This window comes from Xiphophorus hellerii, chromosome 3 (genome assembly GCF_003331165.1).
Source record: "Xiphophorus hellerii strain 12219 chromosome 3, Xiphophorus_hellerii-4.1, whole genome shotgun sequence".
Taxonomy (NCBI): Eukaryota; Metazoa; Chordata; class Actinopteri; order Cyprinodontiformes; family Poeciliidae; genus Xiphophorus; species Xiphophorus hellerii.
The window spans coordinates 27,416,353-27,439,370 of record NC_045674.1 but is presented as its reverse complement, the minus strand read 5'-3'; the positions used below and the strand labels follow the sequence as shown (position 1 = coordinate 27,439,370).

Genomic DNA, 23,018 nt, shown 5'->3' with positions numbered 1-23,018 from the left:
CTGCCGTTTCTCAAGCATCTGAAGTCCTGCCAGCCCGGATCGTCACCGCAGCGGCCAGTGGTTAGGGCTGCACTGCACAGGGTCACTGAGGACATGAGGGGTCCTGCTTCTCATTTCATCCATTTGTGTCTTATTGCCACTGAGAAGTGGACATTAAGCTTTTTTCTTTTTTTTTTTTTGGTTTGCTTTATGGATTTTAAGAACGGGATTTTAATTTCTGGGAGATTTGTTTTAGACTGCCATTTTGGTGCAATGAAGTTTTTTCTTGGGCAATTCTTATTTGTTGTCACATTCTAAAAAGAAAAATCTAAAAAGGTCACGAGTTATACGAGTTGTCTGGCTCAACAAGAGGACTGAGAAGGAAAGGTCATTCATTTTACAAAGATGGAAAATAAAGAAGATGGAAATTTTTCACATTTGAAGATGCAAGGCAATTTTTTCTTCTTAAAAAAATTGTGTGTAAAATATACAGAAGTACAGATGTGCCCCATGCAAATGTCAGAGTCCACAGTCTACATTTCTGAAGAAGTGCTTTTTTCAAAGTTACATGAATGATCAGCGATTACTGAAACACTTAAAAGCTGACTGATTACAATAGAGCTTTGCACCAATCTGATGGTTGAATAACCTAAATAACAAACTAAAAATAGCAAAATATCTTTTTTTTTTTAGCTGTGGACACTGGCATTTGTATTGGGGATGTCTGTGCTGCTGCACTATGTTTAGTATTTAGCCTTGAATAGTTTTGCTGATAGGCTAACTCATTTTTGCACAACAATGGTCTTTTCAGGCATCTCATCAGATTGGTTTTTGAAGCAAAAAAAGAGCCTTTAGTGGGCCGACAGAAGAGGCATTGTCGTCCATCGTTGTTTGCAGATGCTATTTGTGCGCCAGATTAACGCACATATCAGAAACAATACAGAGGTTCTGGCTCGGGACTTTTGTATGCGAAAAGAAAAATGCTATTAAATGCGTTAAATATTTATAGAATCATATAATCGAAATTAAGGCATTTAAGTCCCGGTGCTAAATTATACATAAACCTTGGCAGGTTCATGTTAGAGGAACCAAGGGACACAAATTTCCTGCAGGGGTTAAGAAAGTAACTAAAGAAGACAAGTCCACCTTAACACACTGTTCCTTCATCTCCTTTCATGCATCAAACACATCTGGTTATTTAATTAGTTTTGAATTAAGGCCGATATATCTCAGATGACAAATCTAACGCAATCTATTTTGATCCAGAATACTGTGCGCTCAGCCTCTGACTAACAGAGATAAAAGCTTAGAATAACTGGCTCTATGCATTAGTCCCCATGATAATTATAACTAAACCAAAAACGCTTCTGCCCTTTTAGTGAAATTTGATAAAAGCCTAATCAAAAGGCTGTTTTGATTTTGAGGCAGATGGGAACAAAACTAGGCAAAACAGCCGTTAATGGGGGCACTGGAACAAAAAAGGGGGAAACACAAATGAATGAGCGCAGTTAAATGCAACAGTCCTGACTTTATGAACAGAAGGACACGTCTTTGTGAATTTGAGCTTTGTGCTTGGCAGATGTTTAACAGGCTTTTGGTGTGAGGAAATGAGGAGGAATGGCACCGTTGATATGCTTCAAGTCTGGCATTAGGCCTACGAAGCTCATAAACAAGCTATTCAATTTCATAGCAGTTGTTTTAATGGGACTCCAATAGAAAAAAAAGAGGTTATATTCACTTTGAAACCAATTGTAAGAAGAGCATCAGCGGTGGATCAATGATCACTCTCGGTTTTAAATATTCAGGCACAATCCTGCCCTCGACCATCATTACTGACAGTCTCCTTCGGCGACTTCCCTCCTCCTGCACTGCAACTGTAAAATTTTGTTGTTATTCAGCTGTGAAACAATCTAACGCGGTTAGACACATTCTGATATATTCTACGGATGTTTAAAAGCAGCGGTCCATATGCACAGAGGAGGGAATATTCATGACCAATTTCCTACAGCGAAGGTCTTGCGGTTAATGTTTCCAAAGCGCTCTTTAAACCATCGCACTCTCCAGTACGGCTCGCCATGATTTAGTACACAAATAGCCGTTAAAATGAGAAAGAATCTCTTTTTATGGCAATTATTTCCAAAACGGTTCGGTATGCAAGTTGGAACAACCATCAAAATGCACAAGCCATTTTTGCCATAATTGTTCACTGTATTTTTATGTCATATTATAAATGTGTCTAAATATGACAGGTAAAACACAGGCTGTCGAAAAGAAACCTAGTTTCCTCACACGATTGTTGCGCTGGTGACTGCGGGTGCAGCAGCAGTTACCTTGCAAACGGTTTCAGTGTCCCAGGGCAGGATGGTCCTCAGATCGATGACCTCACAGGAAACCCCCAGTTTCTCCTGAGCCATGTTGGCAACCTCCTTCAACACGTGGATCTGAATGAAAGGGAAGACATTAACTGTGGTTTACACTTTGGCCCGAGATACAAGAGTACAGCTTTACAGTAGGGGTGCACCGACTGCAGTTTCCTCACAATCTTTAAGAAATCTGACCTGCCGATTCTATTCTTTTTTTTTTTTTTTGATCAGAAAAAAAAGTCGCTCAATATAGCAGAAAAGTTGGTGACTATTGTTAACTGTGCACAAGCAGACCTGACCAGTCAGTCCTCTCTGATGTCACAGGAAAAGGAGACGGTGGCCTCTCGTCTGGCAATGAAGTCATGGGTCAGTTCTCTTATCCACTCAGATCAATGAATTACTTAAAAATCAATATTATATCATAGAACCAAGACACAGATCGGCACAAGCTTACTCAAAATTGGTGGTTTTGTTATAAGCTTTAACTCAATATAACAGATATGGCGTAAAAAGATAAGAACCCATATGATGTATAAACAATACTAACAAGCTTTCTTCTTTTTTTCCCCACATTTTAAAGATTTGTGGCTGGGGTCAGACTTCGTTTTTGTTTATGGTCTTAAACAGTAATTAAATCCTGCTTTCCTGTGCTTCACCACATTGACCCTGATATCTGCCGTCACCTGAAAATAAATACAGATTTTGATGGAGACCTCCTGCCACCATGCAGGAACATTACATTTGGGATTATCTCTAATAAAATTTAAAAAAATGGAGATGATTCCTGGGGAGCTGCAGGTCTTTTATAAAAATGAAGTCTCTCAGGTAAAAAGAAAGGCAACAATAGAAGACAGAACCTACAGCATTAAAACCTCGTGATCCAAGAGAAGCCTGGATGCTTTGTGGACGCCGTGGTGAACCCGATCTAAGGCCGCCGACTGAGAAACCTCGCTGTGCCAACGGGGATTTGTGATGGACTTATAATTAATCCACTGCGAGCCTCTCTTTGAAGCATTAAATGTCATTAAGTGGAGATGGGACACAAAAACATGACCGAAAATGTTCAGGTGACACACTTCGAGAGGTGTCGCTGGCCACGTCACGTACCTGTGTCCCCCAGGCAACCAGTGTGAGATCACTTCCTTCCTGTAGGACCTCAGCTTGCGAGAGAGGGATGGTGTAGGAATCGACTGGAACCTGCTCCACTGGGGAGACACACACAAACACACACACTCAAACTTTATATGCAAGCTCACGTGCAGAAGACAATATGGCTGTGGCTCAAAGCACCCATTCATCATGCCACTATGTAAACCAGTGATTTTTATGCACAATACTTTGAACCCCAAACCAGCAGTATCCCTAAATAATAGATCGGTTGACAAAGTGGTGAAATACAAAACCATCAAACATAATAAAAAAATAATAATTTAAAAAAAGTCCTCCTCTTCAGCATTTTGTGTGGATGGTTTCAGATGAATCTAGAAGATTTTTTTTTCCAAGAATCTCTTTTCCCAGAGACGACTGTGAGCTTTTATGAGCACAATCGAATACATGATCCAATCAGATGGGCTTCCAGCTTCGGGCCTAGAAATGATTAACCTTCCCCCCCACAACACATTAATGGGATGAGGTAAAGAAAAGGAGAGCCACAGAAAAACCAAGTATCAGTCCAAAAGGGAAAGCCTCGCGGTCAGTCTGTCTTTGAACTAAACCCAACACAGAGTGCATGTGAGTGGATGGTTTAAATCAAACTAAATCTCTTGGAGACCTTAAAGAATAGGGGGAACAAATGTCTTTCCTAAAGGTTCGCTGTTAAAAAACCCCATTGTTAATGGATCTTAAAATTAAGCACATTGACATCATCATCTTGGCCCCAAAGCTTGGCGATAAAAGAAAATCTGTTTGGTGGGTTTTTAATGATTTGAATCAAAGAGCCAAATAAACTAATTATACTCTACAGAGGCGATGGATATGAGACCTCTGTGGAAACGTTGCTACATTATGCTTTAAACCATTTGCTAAGTGGTGTGACAGAAAAGAAATAGGTAATCCCAAAGACCTGTTAAAATATAAAGAATTCCAATGTGAGGGCCACAAAAATAGAATTTCAAGATAGTTCTGTGTTTAAACATAGATTTACTAGTCAAAATCAGATTTTATTTGTGCATCAATGTGAAAAGATGCTAACTGTTATTTAACCTTAAGAAGTGCAAATTGAATGCAGAGAGAGCTCTAATGTTTTAATAGTTTAATACATTCTGCCACAAGTGGTGGCCCTTTGTGGATCTTGATGTGGCCTGAAATAAAATATGAGTTTGACACTGTTGGTCTATAGAAGGAAGTTCACTGTTTAAGAAAACCAGAGAAAGACATCTGGTTTGGCATTTGCTTTGAGAAACAGAGAAAATATGAAGCCAGTCTGACACACATAAAAAGCTCTGCATAAATGAAAAGAAAAAAGAAAAACAACAAAAAAGACCTGATACACTTGATGTATTTATATACGTCAAATGTGGCGGGAGGAGCTGAGTGGGGGGCGCCTATTTTCCAATGCATCTTGGGATGTTTCCAGCTGGATTACTAAATGTAATAACTATTATCTTACTGACAACTTACAACGTCATTCTGGGGAACTCAGAAGTGCTTAAGTGTGACAGACCGTTTATGATGAACACATAAGGTTTTCTTCTACATCCACAGTCCTCAGGACTAAAGGAGAAACAACATTGCCATTCCATGTGCAATCTATATTAAACTAAAGTAAATATTTTTAGAGGAAAAATGTGAAAATGTCTATTACACATTTTGACCAGAGGTGCAAAGTCATGTCTTCCCCTCAACTCCTACAAAACAACACTAATTACGAAATGCATTGGAATTTTTAACCACAGAAGAGCAGTGCGTGAGACAAATCAATAAAAATTGATTATTATACATCACAGATTTCTTAAATTTCAACTAATTTTACAATACCATTTCACATACTAGATGTGGTAAGTTACTGAAGGTTAATACGCTAGTAATAGCCCTCATGTTAATGACTGCATTTAAGATCAAATTAGCTAATATTGACATAAATGCAAAATTTATACTGAATGGAGTAAATCAATCAGCTTGTGCCAGCCCACATGCTACTGATAGCGTTTTAGCTAATGTTAGCATTTTAGCTATATTTGGCTTATGTGCTGTTTTTTGTGTACCAAATGAAGTAATTCAATGTAAAGATCCCTCATACGCTACTGACAGCATTTTAGCAAGCCCTAGCATTTTAACTAATCCTGGACATTTTCATGACATTCAACAAATACAGACACAAACTATCTGATGTTTTAAGCTTTTGACACTTAAACTTGGGAACCTTACTCGGCATGAGTGTGTGTATGAATCTGAACAATACACACACATTGGCAGGCTCCTTTTAAAATTCTCCAACACCATCACAATATCTATAAGCTGTAGCAGACAGAGAAGCTGTAGATCTCTACGAAGGATTTAGCTGTAGTTACTGGACTCAATATGAATAAAGTCAGTTGTTTTTTTTAGTTTGAAGTCCACAACCTCTATTCAAAGATGGTGGCAATGAAGTTTGTTATGTTTCCTGTAGTTAAAAAATTTAACAGAGATATTTAATTTCAGAATATTATTGTCTGTATATGGCTGGGAATAATAACTGACTAACACTAACTGACATCTTACCTTATTCAACTAAAGTTTACATGGCTATTCACAAAAATATTGAGCCACTATTTAACACGTTTCTTGATATCACAATACAAATATTTCAGGTCTGGAAATCATTGATTCCAGAACGTCAAGCTGTGTTTGACAGGCATCTTGTCACAACTGTACAGAAATGCAATAAAATTTGCAGCAGTGTGTGGAAAAGACACACATTATTCTTGCTGTACTACGTTGCAACTCCCAAAACGGATATTGCACTCAAATGAAAAATGATGCAAATAAAGGCACCATCAATAACTCAGACACCTGCTCTCGGCTGCCCTGGTTACCCGCATCGGTCGGTAAGGCGAGGCTGCTTACCGGCACTCTACTAAATCCCACAACGCTTTCAAAATTCAAAGATAAATCCACACTTGCAAAAATATTAAGGGCATCAATAATGAGAACTGTAAAGGCTGTGCATGGATCTTGATGTTCTGTCACATAGCAGCCTGAACTATACACCAGTAGAATGAGGGAAAACATTGCCTGCCTGCTAAATCGTCCGAGTATGACATTGTCACCTCCATACAAATTACCTTCATATGTCCCCTCTCCTGTCATCATGTACAATAATAATTATCTGCCTCCCTTCTAATCATCCCACAAGCAAACTGTAGGAAATGGCAACCCATTTTCAGTTCTGTTTTGCCGTTTTGTTGTTTCCTCTAGTTTCCATCTGCCTAAACACAGACATCCTAACGACGAGGACGAGTGTGACCAGCTGATAATCGGTCAGGGCCTTTCGGGCTGAACATCAAGCACCGACTGATGTCAGAAGAATAGGCAGACAGTAACGTAACCCCATCTGCCTGCAAGGGTTCTTGTCAGTCTCCATTGTTTGAAAAATAAATGCAAAAATGTGCCCAAATAAATCTATAAATTTGTTGTGGTCTCTATTTGTTTGAACCCCATTTTCAAAATCTCTTTTTTATTCTTTTTTTTTTTACTAACCATCACAACATCGTTGTCCCAAACAACCAGATATGCTTTGCATATTTACTCCACAATCTTACATAACACCTTTCAAAGAGGGACTTTAATTACAATAATGAAGCTCGTTTTGCTCCCCTAATTTATGCATATCAGGCAATTATTATGTTACCATGACAGCAGTTTTTCCATCCGCTAAAAACAGAGGTTTATTATTGCAATATGCGACTCAGAGATAGCTTTTTTACATGCCTAGAAATCCCAACAAACCAAAAAAGAATGAGAAGTTATTGGAAAAAAAAAAAAAACATGTCAAAGAAGTGGACGTTTCTGTTATTCTGTTGTGATAGGATCTTGGCTACCATTAACAGAAAGTGAGAAAAGAGCAATCAAAATGCATTTCCTTTAAATGACATTTAAAGAGGCTTACCTGCTGCTCTGTACAGAATCTTGGGCTCAAAGAATAAACATGGGTTGTTGTCAGCAATGCATGAAAGCAGCAGCCCTTTGGCCTGAAGTGGACCGCGAGGTATTACAACCTGAGGAACACACGACAAGTCAACTTAAATCCTAAAAGATTCCATTTATTTATTTTGGTTTATTTACTCATTTTAAATCTCCCCTAATGTACAATTACTGAAGAAGCGTTCAGAGCTCTGACCTCTTGATATCGATTTCTTTCAAAACTCTCAACAGCATGTAGTTGTGCAGTTTTATACAACATCCATTCAAACTAATTGATAGTTATGTTCAACTTATTTAAAAGAAGAAAAAAAAGCTCAAATTAACTCTCAGGTCTTCGAGACTTAAACTTTCATCGTAGCTATACTGATGACTTTCTGTAATCAGTAATATGTTACATTGGGACCAGAGGCAACGTCACACTGGGCGAGAGAAACATGTTGCCATTGCATAGCTCATGAAGATTTTACAAATGTTATATATTTGTAATAATATTGTTCTAGAGAAGAACAATATTATTCAGTTTCACACCGTAAACTGTCATCAGCTTCTAATATTACCAATTAGCAACATTAGCGCAGTTGGCAAACGTACATCATAAACTGATGTTAAACTGCACGCTCGGTGTGGGTTTCCAATGTTTAAGTTATTAGTCAAATTAGTTATTAAACACAGGTTTCTCCCAAAAAAAAAAACAATTCATAAACTACTAACTCTCTCTTTAACTATAGCGTCGTAAAACATACATAAACTCCCAAATAAGCCATTACCTTTTCCTGAAGTTATTCGTTTATCACCTTCTTTCTTCTCTACAACAATTAAGAGGTTAGGTTCAGATAGGGAGCCCCATAATGAAAACAGAGGGGAAAACTAATTTATTCTTGAGAGGCTTTGTGTCAAATGGAGGAACAAGTAATGACAATGTGCACAAGGATTAGCATTCAGGCTGTGTGACCTTTTTGTAGAGAAATAGCATGTCTGTTGCGCTCAGTTAACAGCTAAATTGTATAATCCATTCTCTTCGCCGATCTTCCTCAGTTGAAACTGAATGGAAATCATTGTGATCTCCACCATCAGCCCTTGTTCAGTTCAAATCATTTTAATAAGTTGAGGCAGGGAAGTGGAATTGCTAGATTAAGGCAAGTCATTTGAGTATTTCTTTTAAATTTCAGGATGTCATGGAGATTTTCTCACCACTACTGCATGTGAAAGTATAAAAACATGGCGTATTGGACTGTAATGACATCTAAGGGCAAAATTATTTATACCTCTTGCAAATATTCATTTAAAATTGGTTATTTAGATAATAACTCTGACAATAAAACTCAAATACCAGTTTTGAAATGAAATAAATCTGATTTTTCTTGCATTTTTATGACAAAATATATATTTCTATTCTCCTCAGTGTTCAATGGAAAATTCTATATTAATGTTACAGCACTAAAATATTACTTATAACTCGTATAATGGAGATTTACCTTGGGTGATGAGGTTGCCATTATGATAATCTTTAGCTTCATCCACATAATTTATCACATTCAAGTCAGCATTCACACATTCAAAATGCAACCCGGTTGCAACAAAATGCTAATATTCCTTCTAAGTAGAAGAAACATGTTTGGTAAAATAGAAAGATTACTTTTCTAGATATATTGGAAAACATGCATTTCAGTTCAATGTCAACTTAAGCCATGTTTTCCTCACTTCAGTTTCATGACAATGGAAAAACAAAAACAAAGTTTTGTTCTCCCTGAACATCTCAGTCACTAAAATCTACATCATTAGCAGCTTTATTAACGGCAGAGAAACTCCACCCAACTGGAAAAAAACTCGGTTAATACACCAAGTCAAATTGAAGAGCACATGAAATACATCTTTCAAAACAAATATTGCATCAAAGCAGTATTTGCAATTGTGATTTTGTGCACAATGAAATTGTGAGGACCACTGTGATTCAACAGATTGTGGAGCTCTAATCAAACTTAGAAATAACTTTGGCTTATTTTCATTAAGGGTGATGCCATTTTGACATAAACCTGCTTGATGATCTCCTTTCTGGGAAAAGTTAACAAAACTTAGGCAAGCTCTTTCCTGTTCCATTTCAAACCCAGGATATTGTTTAAAGAGGACTCCATCTAATTCACAGATATGTAGAGTGAACATTTTAATATATACAGTATATATACATATATATATACAGTACAGACCAAAAGTTTGGACACACCTTTTAATTCAATGAGTTTCCTTTATTTTCATGACTATTGACATTGTAGATTCACACTGAAGGCATCAAAACTATGAATAACACATGTGGAAATATGCACTAAACAAAAAAGTGTAAAACAACTGAAAATAGCCCTTATATTCTAGTTTCTTCAAAGTAGCAACCTTTTGCTGTGATTACTGCTTTGCACACACTCTGCATTTTCTTGATGAGCTTCAAGAGGTCGTCACCTGAAATGGTTTTCACTTCATAGGTGTGCCCTGTCAGGTTAATAAGTGGGATTTCTTGCCTTATAAATAGTCATGAAAATAAAGAAAACCCATTCAATTAGAAGGTGTGTCCAAACTTTTGGTCTGTACTGTATATATATATATATATATATATATATATATATATATATATATATAATATTATACAGTATATTATAATATATAATATAATATATATATATATTATTATATAATGAATATTTTCAGCTTTCAATTCACTTTTAAAATGTGTAGGACTCACTTTAATACCAGGGCAGTGGGCAAAATAGGCTTCGGGGCTTTGAGAGTGGTACAAGGATCCGTGGCCGACACAACCCCATGGGGCCCGGATGGTGAGGTTCCCGCAGTCAAACAGGTTCCCTGAACGGTAGCGGTACTTAGCAGCTTCATTCACAATCTGCAAAGGCAATAAATCAAGTTCATGTCAATTCACAGTGACTGTGAATCTTCAGCGATGTGACCTGACAGGGCAACCTGTAAATTAAGTTCCTTTTTGTCATTCACATATTGCCAGAATTTTCACCGTTCTCTAAATCAATACCCAGGATGTGTGTGATGTTAATGTCTACAACTTTAGGACAAGCCGACTCTTTCCGTGGATGGTCTCATATTTCTACTTGGACTCTGCATTTAACCAACTGTCGTGAGTTGCGAGGTGAAGTGTTTGCACATATGCAGAGCCGTCCCTTGTTGCCACACAAGGGCTGGGAAGTGTGACAGCAAGAAAACCAGAGGAATTTTATGTGAGCTTCACCAAAATATATAGAATGCAAGAAGTTCATTTTGGGCGAGGTTCAATGCCAAAAACGCTGAGGTTTCTTACAGCTCAAAACGCAATGCTCGACTTTCCTAAACTTTAGTGAGTTAGGCTCTGAAGTGTAGAGAGATCTGCAAGCATGTCTATCAAGTAAGATGTAAAAGTATTATAAAGAAAATTTACAAAATAACAGCCAAGAGTGGCAGAAAAAAAGTCCTATTAGTAGAAAAGGAAGATGGCATAAAAATGAAGCGCCATGTAGAGAGCGTGGCTGAAAATCTCCCACAGACCTGAATGCAAGTTAAAGATGCATTTATTTAACCCGGCTTCTAGTTGAGATTTGTACTTCTTCATTATCTTGTATGGTTTGTAATTTTATTAATATTTTAGCAATTTGTGTTATGTATTGCTTTCTAAGTTATATATCACAGCAAGTACCATGTTATATAATTTAAGGACATTGTAAAGATCCTCCACAATCAATTAATTTCTCTTTTATTTTTTTATTGTTTTATAGTAATTGCTTTTTTATTTACTTTCCATTCTATTTTTTTTGTTTTTATCTCTGAAGCATTTTGTCCATGTCTGTATGCTACATAGATTGATGGATTGATTGGTTCAATTCCGACTGGCACCAAGTTGTCAATTTCTCAGCCCGTAAGTTGCTAATTTGGATATAACCGTGGCGATCGTTTAGATTGACAGATGATATGTTCAAGAGCTCAAAGAAGGAAGTGTGGAGTCCCGCAGAGTTCAGTGTTGGAACCTTTTCAGCTTATTAGACAACTATGAAATGTCTAGTGTGCCAATTTGGTAACACTTTATTTGCGGGGTGTGCATATGGCTGACATGACACAGTCATAAACATGAAGGAGGCTTCATGAATGTTTAGAACTATTGTCATGAAATGTCATTCGGTAAATAATGACACTTTTAATGCAAAGTTGACCATTGTGATGGAATTTTAATACCAGCTGTCATTTACCAAACAATGCAAAGCTGACACTTTTAATGCAACTTTCAGTGCAACCTTGCATTAAAACATTAAAAGTGTCATTATCTACCTAATGATACTTCATAACAGTCAAATATTTATGAAAACACTGTCATCTTCATAACAGCTGTTATGTCATGTTTATGACAGTGTACTGTCAGTCTTGTGCACACCCCGTAAAATAAAGTATAACCTATAATTTATTTTGTTTGCTGATGATAAGTTGTATATATGTATTGTTCTGGGAATGACAAAAAGATGAACTTTAAAAAAAAAAAAAAAAGCAAATCGATACAATGATGATCTGTGAGATTATCTATGAGGAGTGGATATCTGAAAGAAACTAAACGTGGAGCTTCAGGTAATCATCAAGGGATCTGTGATACCGGGCTGCCAGATTTTAACGGTCTCAGTATGTGAGAGGTGCCTAAAGACCACACCGGAAGACAGAGAATCTAATTTCGTGAGCCGAGGCATTCTCTTTGCTAACAAAGGCACTGAAAAACCACTTTATTCGTTTTACAAGCTCTTTGAGCCCAACGCTAAACGGCTAAAGTTTCTGATGCTGGGCATCCTCCAAACAGTTGCTCAAGCTTTTCCCTTTGAAACTCACATGGGATACTACTTTGAGTTTCATGCATCTCTAAGGTCTAGTTGCCTGTATCTTTTTAAGTCGGAACGCAGAAAGAAAACAGAACCACTCATTGTCAGTTGCTAGTTTTTTTTACTTTTATTTTTTATCTTGATGCACCAAACAGGAGACATGTTCTGTAAAACAGCTTACATTATCATATATTCTGCTTTATGTTGCCTTGACAAAGGAGAGGAATTACATTCATCATGTGAAGGACAAGATTAGACAGAATGACGTGCATGCGAGGTAAAACCTGCTCTCATCATGCGCTAACCATCAATGTCATATTAATCTTCATGAGAAAAACAGGAGGTCATGTACAGAAAATACTGGTGTTATAAATTATATTTTTTTGTGCTACTTACTGCAGTACAAGACAACATAAATATTAGTTTAAACATAGATTACAAGCTGAACTGATAAAGTAACCCTCAAATTTAGGAAACTGAGCAAATGAAAACGGACACCATTAATGGGCGGTTGCTTGTAGTTCTGCCTTTACTTGGATTGGACTTCTCATATGGTGCAATGTTGCTCTGGACAAACAAACATTGAAGCTTATCTATTCTGTTCCAGCAGTCTGCCTCGGGGGATGAAATGCTGAAGTCGGACCAGAATCTATTTCATGTAAAATTAGGTGCAGTGACATGAAAATTTGGGTCGATTTCGATATCCAATAAGTTTTCTTGTGTTTTCCTAAATTCTATTGTTTTGCTTATTAATGTCTGGGATTGGCTGGTGGTGGTACCAGATTAGTGCAGACACAGAGAGAGGCATTATAGAACACATTATAATCTCACATACTCTGTAGAACGAGCGTATGTGAGATGTTAATTCACACAGCACAATATTCAGGAAATAAATCCAACTTTCCAGGAGATACATGGAGTTAAATTGACTTTAAAGGGGCAGTATTATACAAAATTAACCCTTTTGAGCTTTACATTATATTATAACGTTATTACCTCATCAAAAACACGCTGAAGTGTTGCTTTGATTTCTTTTATGCATGATTGAGAAATAATTTTATCTCCATTCAGCAACCATTCAGCTGTGCAAAACGCCTGGGTGGACCTAGCCCCGCCTTCGAGGACGAAGCTCTTCGGAGCTGCAGTCTTCAAGCTGAGTACCCCACCCACACAACTGCCCCCACTCAACTCCTTCAGACTAGCCAGGAGCAATTAGCAAACAGTTGGTGAAACCGTATCTGCTGAGCTCATTATACTAGCTACTCAGTGCAACGCTGGTAAAAACGTTGTTAAAGGGTTGACAGAGGAGGGCTGCTCTAAAGACCGTTTGGAGGCAGTTTCAAAATGAGCAAGAGTTTCTTAAAGAGACAGAATCCCAATTTCAAGGCGCTATCTTACAAAGTCAAATTTCCTGTCAATCATATTAGATATACAGAGGATTTTTATAACAACTGAAGGTAACATAGATTACTTGAGTGTTCCATAAAATGATTCTCTGTGGCTGGAAAGCACATAATACTGCCCCTTTAACATAATTCAGTGAGTCTTCAGTGACAGACAGTGTATAATAGTTAAGTAGTTGGAAAATGGTGCAAGGTTTTCACAATTTCTGGTGAATATAATCTGAAACATTCCGTGAGTATGTGTCTACCCGCCACTCCCAACTCAATACTCAGGGGGTTTGAATATTAAACAAGGTGGGCGGAGTCAACACTCACTGTAATTATAGCTGAATGTCATTTGGGGTATATCTCTACCAGCTTTGCCCATCTAGAGACTGAAACAGTTGCCTGTGTTGTTCTGTCACAGTAAATCCTCACACTGAAGTTTACATTTATTACATGACAAGCTGTGAAAAAGTCAAAGGCGATGTCAATACTCTTAAAAGCCACTGTGTCCGTGCACATCCTGCACTGTGCAGAAACATGCTAGTCAGAACAACAGCATCATAAACACTGTCTGTAGGTCTTGCCAGCGCACAGGTAAAGTGTCTCACCTGGTCAAATGCTGGAAAGATGTAGTCGGCAAACTGGATCTCAGCAATGGCTGTGGCACCGGCAGTAGCTGCACCGATGCCAAATCCCACAATCCCCTGCTCACAAAGAGGAGTGTTGAAGACTCTGTCCTTACCTGGGAGCAGAACCAGGAGAGAAAACAGAAAAAATGTCATTGATGAGGACAAATCAGTGAGGAAGAGGAGCTAATATTTTGTAGAAAGCATTCTTGCTAAAGCTGTATCGAGTATGATTTCAGTCTAGACTGCTGAATGAGTACTGTATATAGACGCATTTATTCGTGTGGAACGACCACAATTAGGCACATGTGGAACAAATACTAACCCAAGTCAGACATAATTGATTAGTTTTTACAATCCACCCCCTTCGTCTTTATATTATGCGGCCCTAAAAAAGAAAAGCATCAATGAAGTAACAAACTGATGAGGCTCCCTTAACTGCATTCAACCAATCCAGAATTTCACTCACGCAACCCCCATGGAGGAAAAACAGAAAGAGAAAAAAAAACATATTTCCACTCTCCACCCTATAATCTGAAAAAGAACCACAAGAGTGGGGAAACTAAATTTGGGTTGCGAGTGTTATTTTTGTCATCTTTGTGTATTTGCCAGGCCTTTTTTCTGTTGTGCTGGGAAGCGAGCTGCTGAGCAGAGAAATTCTGCCCTTACGTGTCCTCTGAGCTCATAAAAGTCAGCGAGCAGCCGCAGCGCCACAAATCCTTCAGAGGAATGAGCCGTAAATCAAAAGTTATCAAAAAACTTAGAGCCTCGAGTCGGACCCAAACAAGTGGTTTCGTGTGAAAGTTCAAGCAAATTACACATTTTTCTTTTGTTTTAGGTTTATTTCTTTTTGTCCTTATTTTTTTACGCATTTGGGGGAAGGGTCAGCTAAACACATTAGCGAACCTGAAGTTATTGAATTAGTCATAACGACGACATGGTGAATTCATGCTGAACTGTCCAAACAACAGAGGACTCGGTGGATGCGTTGTTGTTCTCAGGGAGACGGTACTCAGAGGTGGCCCCGGCGAGCGGCCAGCTGCTGCGGAGCCGGATCACGAGGCCAGCGCGCCGCCCTTGTGAAAAGCCATTCATATCGCGCGCGGCCTGTATTAACCTCTGCTCTGTGTAATCGCTGCAGGTGGTCGAGGTGTGTGCGCATCATCCCTTTCTGTGGCGAGAGGGATAAAAACAGCTTTGCGCTCGTCACTGTACACAAGGTTGAGATGGAAAATAATGATCCCTCTCCGAAAGGTCAGCACTTCTGACGTCAATAAAAACAAAAGGCAGGCCGGCTACATTTGGCAGGATGCGAGACTTCTGGCTTTTAAAGCTGTTCATGAAATAAAAAGAAAATGGGTTTAAACCAGGAAAACCATAGTAGTTGTGACTTTTTCCCCTCCATCTCCCCCCAAAATAACCACTTCGGTGGCACCGTTTCCTGACTCAGTCAGCTGGTTTTTTGAAAAGGCCTGAATTCAACCCAGACCGGTTTGATTGTCTTTGTCGTGTAATGTGGAAATATTTATTTAGATTACAGAACCACAGGCGACCACACTAACCAGATTTTCAAACAAAAAAGGCATCTATTTAAAAATAAGGAAAACTACATCAATAAAAATGTTTGCAACTGAGGTTCCGGACTGAGACACTCGGGGCCCAGTGGGTTTCCATCTATGCCTTTAAGACGTTTCCAAGGGAAAAAACATAAACTAATCAAAGAGTCCTTACATCTGCTGGTGGAGATGAGGTTAAAAACAAACTAAGACATGATGCCACAAACCCTGCGACTTAAACACCGTTAATAAGTTAACAAAACCAGAAATCTGAATGATTATTTTTCTAAAAATGTTCAAGTAATGCAGATTTGCTGATTAGAGACGTGATTCTTCATCAAAATTATGGTGCATCTCGCATTTAAAGAGCGCAGGATTCATTGCCTTAGTTAAATAACGCTCTGGTATCATCGCATTTCTTTTTCATGCGAATGCATAATTGTGAGTTTATTAGAAAACATTGGGTTTAAATGACTGCACACTCCCACCTGCAGGTGGCAGTATTTCTTACTTCTACTACACTGTTGCCTCAGCCTAACTTGAAGTCAACTTATAGTCTGTCAAACAATTGCAAAGAGTCCTTATTATTAAGCTGGAGGGAACTACTGTTCAATAGTAGGTGCCTACAAATAGATTTTAAGAACAAAACAGCAAATGAATAAAACTAATAACTAGCGATGCACCGATTTGAAAATTTGGGCCAAAATCGATGTCCGATATTAAAAGTGCTTTATAGCCAATATTTATCAAAATTATATACCTTTCGCTACCTTTTTAATACCAACTACTGTGAACAATAATACCACTGATATCAATTCTGCTTCAGGTAAACACCTCACAATCCTGCGCTGCATCACTATCACTAGCTGTGGTTCCATTACAAATGTATGCAAAACTTTGTCAATATTCTGCTAAAGTAAAAAGAAAAAAGTTCACAACTGCGGTGTTTCCATTAAATAAGAATTGCAATTAAAATCATACGTGAATAAGCTTGTTCACATTAATAGCATGCCGCGCCATCATCCTCCATCTACTTCCTGTCGACTTCTTCTTCATGGTTTGTGCCAGTGGCAGCATCCGGTTGTTGATCATGTGACTCGTGTGATGCAATAGAAGTCGATTCTATTGTAGTTTTGAGAAAGAAAAAAGAAAAAAAAAAACATTTCACGGCCAATAAACCACCTGATCCTAGCTCAAGAACCTTTTATCAAAAGCCTGTTTTTTCGAAATGGGTGCGTTTCCGTTAAACAAATTTATTTTCGAAATGTCAAATTGTGAAATTATATGGTCAATGACAACAGTCACATGTTCGAATACCACAGGGCCGATCTCTTCCCTTCCTGCTTTTGGAACAAACACAAACAGCAACAAGATGGAAATAAACATCGCTAGTTAATCTTGGTTAAGTTTTTAATAGAGAACCTTTACTGATGTTTTATAAATGACCAACATTGATCTGTACTAACATTAATGCAGATGTACACTGTGTTCCAAATTATTATGCAAATTGGATTTTAGTGTCATAAAGATAAAATTTTTTGTTGTGCTTTTAAATTTATAGATGGTATTGTGTGTCAGGGCTCTTTGAATCACTATAATTAATTTCAGAGAGCTGGTTGATTAGTTTGTTTAATGAGCTCAATTAAAGGAAATCTACTTAAGAAGGATGTTCCACATTATTAAGCAGGCCACAGGTTTCAAGCAATATGGGAAAGAGAAAGAATCTCTGCTGACAAAAATCATCAGATAGTGTAGTGCCGTATGACAAGGTATGAAAACATTAGATATTTAATAAAAACTGAAGCATTTATCGTACTGTGAAGAGATTTGTGGCTGATTCAAAACAAAGATGGTTTCTACAGATAAAGGCAAAATGAGGAAGGTTTCTGTTAGACAAATTCATCAGATTAAGAGAGCAGCTGTTAAATTGCCCTAACAAAGCAGCAAACAGTTATTTGAAGCTGATGGTGCCTCTGGAGCCTCAAGGTGGAGGATCCTCCAGGGGCTTGTGGTGCATGAAGCTACTATTGGGCCACTAACCAGAGCTCACAAGCAGAAACGGTCGCAGTGGGCCCAGCCGTACATGAAGATTAATTTTCAAACAGACTTGTTCACTGATGACTGTTGTGCAACCCTGGATGGTCCAGATGGACGCAGTGGTGGATTGGTGGTGGACAGCCACCACGTCCCAACATGGCTGTGACGTCAGCAAGGAGGTGGTGGAGTCATGCTTTGGGCCGAAATCATGGGGAGAGAATCATTGGTCGGCCCCTTCAGAGTCCCTTCTGTAGCAAAATCATCTTCATGCATGACAATGCACCATCTCATGCTGCAAGGATTACCACTGTATCATTGACTGCTATGGGCAGGAAAGGGGAGAAACTCATGGTGTGGTCACCATCCTCCTCTGACCTCTGACCTCAACCCTATTGAGAACCTTTGGAGTTTCCTCAAGCAGAAGATCTGAGGGTGGAATGCAGTTCATATCAAAACAGCAGCTCTGGGAAGATATTCTGACATCCTGCAAAGAAATTCAAGCAGAAACTTTCCACAAACTCACAAGTTCAATGGATGTAAGAATTGTGCTGTGATATCAAAGAAGGTCCGATGTTAACGTGTAACTTGGTCTGTTAAGATGTTTTTGATTGAAATAGCTTTTGATTTTAGTACATGTGACCACTTAATGCTGCACATTCAAACGACCGTTTAATGTTCTTTATAATCTATAAAATTTTTAGAAAATCTGCTGTGCATGATAATTTGGAACACTGCATTTTGAGTTATTTTTTAATACTGTTCTCACGGGGAGCTTTGTTCAGTAAAATTTGATTTAGTTCATGACTTGAAAATTATACTGACCATCATTTGCAGTGACCATTTAAGAAAATATCACTTGCATAATAATTTGGAAAGTGGTGTATGAAGCATCCCTGACAATGACATAATCACACTATTTACGTTATATTCTTCAAATTATGCTTCATTTCATTTAACAGTTTTATTTCAATATGTATATACTAGGAGAAACTTATGAGACTTACTTGTTACTACATGACATTTGTTTTAAGTAAATGAGAATCAGAACTTAACATGGATACGGCTGACTGTTTTGTTTATGGTTATTAGAGTGTAAATCATTTTACACAATGACAAGTATGCAAAAAAAAACTAAATATTATAAAAAATGGAAATTCTGTTACAGCCCATTATAATTAAAAATATACTGTTTTACAATTGTGATTATGTCTAAATATGAATAAATTCTGACTGATTGTGTTTGGGATTATTACTCCTGCTGTTTGAGCTATGTGGCCACCGTTGGCTTGATTCCGTCATTTTTATTGAGTCAGTCTTATTTGTTGGTTTGACCCCCTGAGCCTAAAACATAAACACAGACTAAACAGCATTGCAAAGATGTGCAGCAAAATTATAGGGATAAGTCTTATAGAGCTGCCCCAGCTGTACAGAACCAGAATCACAAGAAAGGCCAAAGATATCCCTGCTGACCCAAACCGCCCTCGACTGTAATTACAGGTTGCCGCCATCTGTTCACAAATCCGTGGTAATTGAGTGCAATACAAAAACGTACAAATGCTCATTTGCCCCTGTTGGTGCCAGATTCATTAACTCTTTGCACTGATAGCCACAAATAGGCAGCAACTAAGTTTGTATCCAGGTTGCGTGAATGTTGGGGTTATATTTGAATTTCTGTCAAGTGCATTTGCTGTTTTTCTTTGCATTTGTTCTCTGCAAGTTTCTCTTGATCTTTGCTAAACACTGCATTTGCATTTCAAAACATGTTTGAATGAGGTAATTTGATGCTTTTTTGTAGCACAGTTGCTACTTCCAACCTTTGTTAAAACAGCTCAGTTTGATTCACACAGCATTTATTTATTTCAGTCAGGCTTCCACTGTATTCAGTGTTTTACATGGACTGACTGGAAGCCGAAAAGGCTGACACTTTAAATACATTTTCATCAGTCAATCAAAAGGCTTATTCACTCAACAAAACGCATTGAGATGTACAAAAACAATGTCTTGTAACAATTCGTCTACATGTGTGAAAAGGAACAGGAAGAAGAAAAACCTCATAAAAAGCTGCCCCTTTCTCAATAATTACAAAATAAATCATCATCACTTATATTACTATTGCATTAAAAACCACACAAAACTCTATAATAAAGTTTCAGGTTCATCCCTAATTTTTAGTCATTACAATGCCTAAATAAGGCATTTCCAGGTAGATCCTATTGAGGCTATTTGTAGGTCTAAAACACAAGGCGACTTGTTCTGCTGCATCAGTTTTTTGTATCGAGCGTGAAAGGCTCCCCTGCTGCAACACACATGTGCAGAACGTGCAGATGGATCCTTCTGGTCCCTCAGGTGCACACTGATAATCTCACCAGCATATGAAGCGAGGGGTTAAGATTTTTATTCTATGCTCTGCTGCCATCTAGTGGTAAAGATATATGACACAGACAACAGGCTCACCGTCTTACCGTATTTGTCCCGCAGGCCAACTGTGCATCGGAATACTCCTCCAAAGGCAACGTCTTCCCCGAAGATGACTGCAGAGACACAACATACAACAGTCAGGGGGTTCGATATTTCAAAGTATGTTTGTGGGTAAACAAAAGAGGACATAGATTAAATAGAAAAGTTCATGTCTTGACAGGAAATTCTCAAAAAGCTGTCTGAAAAACTACTATATCAACAGATCTAGTAACATTTTCTAATTTTCAGAAGTGTGAGAGCTCTATTTATCTTAGATATTAATCAAGTATTTCAAAACAACACTTCTTCAACTAAAATCTCTTGATTTTAATTGAATTTTACACATTTAAGACATTTAAAATGTGTAAAATTCAGAAATTTTTAAATACTTTTTAAAGTATATTCATGCTTTTTATGCTTTATTATTTATTTTACATTATATTTGGAATTCCTTATTGCAGTTTTTTTGTACCACGTAAAAAGGTTTGTAGCAGATTTTACGCCTATGCAAGAACTCTAAAGCCGTACAATTTCCAAAGCAGAAACATTTGTTTGCTAAAAAAACGGCTTCAGCACCACTTTGACGTGAACGTTTTGTGCAGATGTGACCCCCAAGACGGATTAGCATCACTTGAGTGAAGTTGTTCTTCAAATCAGACAAAATTGGTGTCAAACGTTTGTGTGGCAAAAGTTTTCGTTTGTGCCGCCATCGTTTTAAAGATATAAAGAAATGTTTCTAGCGGTCATCAAAGGTCAACCAGCCGCCCCCCCACCTTCCTCAAATCAGACAAAATGGGTGTCAATTAACTCGACTACGTTTGGGCAGCAAAAGTTGTCATTTGTGCTGCTTTGGCTTTGAAGATATTAATGAAAGGCTAAAGATCAAAAGGTCAACCAGCCCCACTTGCCCCCACTTCTATGAAATCAGACAAAATTGATGTCAAACGTTTTGCACAAACCCATTTAATTAACTCCCAATTAAATGGGAGTTAATTAACACCCATTTCGTCTGATTTGAGGAAGATGGGGTGGGGGGGCTGGTTGACCTTTGATGACCGCTACAAACATTTCTTTATATCTTTAAAATGATAGCGCCACAAAAGAAAATTTTTGCTGCACAAACATAGCACAAACATTTGACACCAATTTTGTCTGATTTGAAAAAGTGGAGGACTTCACTCAGGTATTAGCATCTCCTACAAAAGGATGATTTCAACGGGCTAACTGCGGGTCTCCTTACCTGCTGTCGGATCACTAGCAAGCGTGTTGTCCAAGGCACTTGTAATCGACTGGAACAAGTTCATCTTCTGCGTGGCACCTAAACCATTGGGAGTGAAATTAAACACGCAGTTAGTGTTCAAAACAGCCACATGCTGGTCAACTGCAACCAACATTCTTCAATACAGAAACAGCAGGAATTTGACTACAGTAAATATAAATAGACGTGAAACGTGACAGGAATTCGGTCTTGTTTGCTTTAGCCATTAAGTTGCAAACTATAAAGTAGTTCTTAAGCTAACACAACTTGACATGGGTGGGCATAAATAACATAATGCTGCCACTATGCTGCTCTTTCACTCTAAGAAAAACGAATCCTGAGAAAGTTGGGAATGATAAACTATTGACCAAAAAAATAAGAACTTTAAAGTTGTAAGACATTAATTTCCAGTAATGCAAGCAACTGATGAAGATATCCCTCATTGATAGCAGACTTATACTTTTATTTTGAAACTGGGCTGTTCGGATGCAGGCAAAACAAGTCTGATTAGTTTCAGGTTCCAGCTGGGCTGGAATTCATTAAATCCCTGCTGTACACCTGCTTACAGTTTCCTCAGTTAAACTGTCTACATATAGAAGCTTTAATAAGAAACCCAATTATTTTCCGACTCATTACAAACACTGAACGAGGCTAATGCTAACCAGTTAGCCCAGAAACTCACCATATTCCGTCGTGGGGGGGTCGGGCTGGAAGGTAAAGTGAGCGACATGTCTTTGCGCTTTTAAACGGGAGCTGCAACCTGCCGACAGTTTGAATAAAGAGTTCTGCTTCCCGGTGCCAACACCAGAGATAGCAAGTGTTGAGTGGGCACCTCGGATAAACAGTCTAGCAGCAGCCGCCATCGCTGTTATTATCAGATAGCAGGAAGGGCAAGCTGAATCTTAGTACGAAGATCGTCTAATGCAAGAAGGCGCCTTCACTGTGTGTGGTGCATCGGGAATTATGTTGTCAACTCACTAAGGATATTAGTAAGCAAACAGTCGGCTTATGAAGAAAAAAAATGTTTTACTTAAAAAAAAAAAAAACTAGTGCACTATTCCATCAGAAAGAAATTTAATGCGGAATTCTAGAAAACACTGCAGAGTGAGAACTCTTTTTCTCTCCCTGCCTTCGAGACGTCAGCGTGTGAGCGAAGGCTGCTCGTCATTGGTCTAAAAAGGAGGCGGTGTCGGCGTTCAGATTCTGCAAGAAAACCACAAACTGGGAGACAAAGATAAAGAATCCATGAGAAAAAAAAAGATGTGATTTATGATCATAAATATATTATAATATATTTAGCTCTCAGTTCAAAAATACTTTAACTTTTTATTTAAAATTTTTTCTGTCAAACTTTATTAGCCTAGCTCTGCAGACATTGGTATTTCCCTT

General features: G+C 38.1%; 1 protein-coding gene across 2 annotated transcripts in view; it reads right to left on the bottom strand.

The window, feature by feature from the left end:
• Positions 1-22,557, bottom strand: part of bckdhb (branched chain keto acid dehydrogenase E1 subunit beta) — a 54,235-nt gene extending 31,678 nt beyond the window's left edge. For both annotated transcript variants that reach the window (XM_032558469.1, XM_032558470.1), the window contains exons 1-8: positions 22,312-22,557; positions 21,612-21,689; positions 20,377-20,445; positions 14,304-14,437; positions 10,195-10,350; positions 7,429-7,537; positions 3,450-3,547; positions 2,310-2,420 (exon numbers count right to left, since the gene is read on the bottom strand). In XM_032558469.1, coding sequence (XP_032414360.1) covers positions 2,310-2,420; positions 3,450-3,547; positions 7,429-7,537; positions 10,195-10,350; positions 14,304-14,437; positions 20,377-20,445; positions 21,612-21,689; positions 22,312-22,492 — 936 coding nt within the window. In that variant the 5' untranslated portion in view covers positions 22,493-22,557. The remainder of the gene's footprint in view (positions 1-2,309; positions 2,421-3,449; positions 3,548-7,428; positions 7,538-10,194; positions 10,351-14,303; positions 14,438-20,376; positions 20,446-21,611; positions 21,690-22,311) is intronic.
• Between the last annotated feature and the right edge of the window lie 461 nt (positions 22,558-23,018).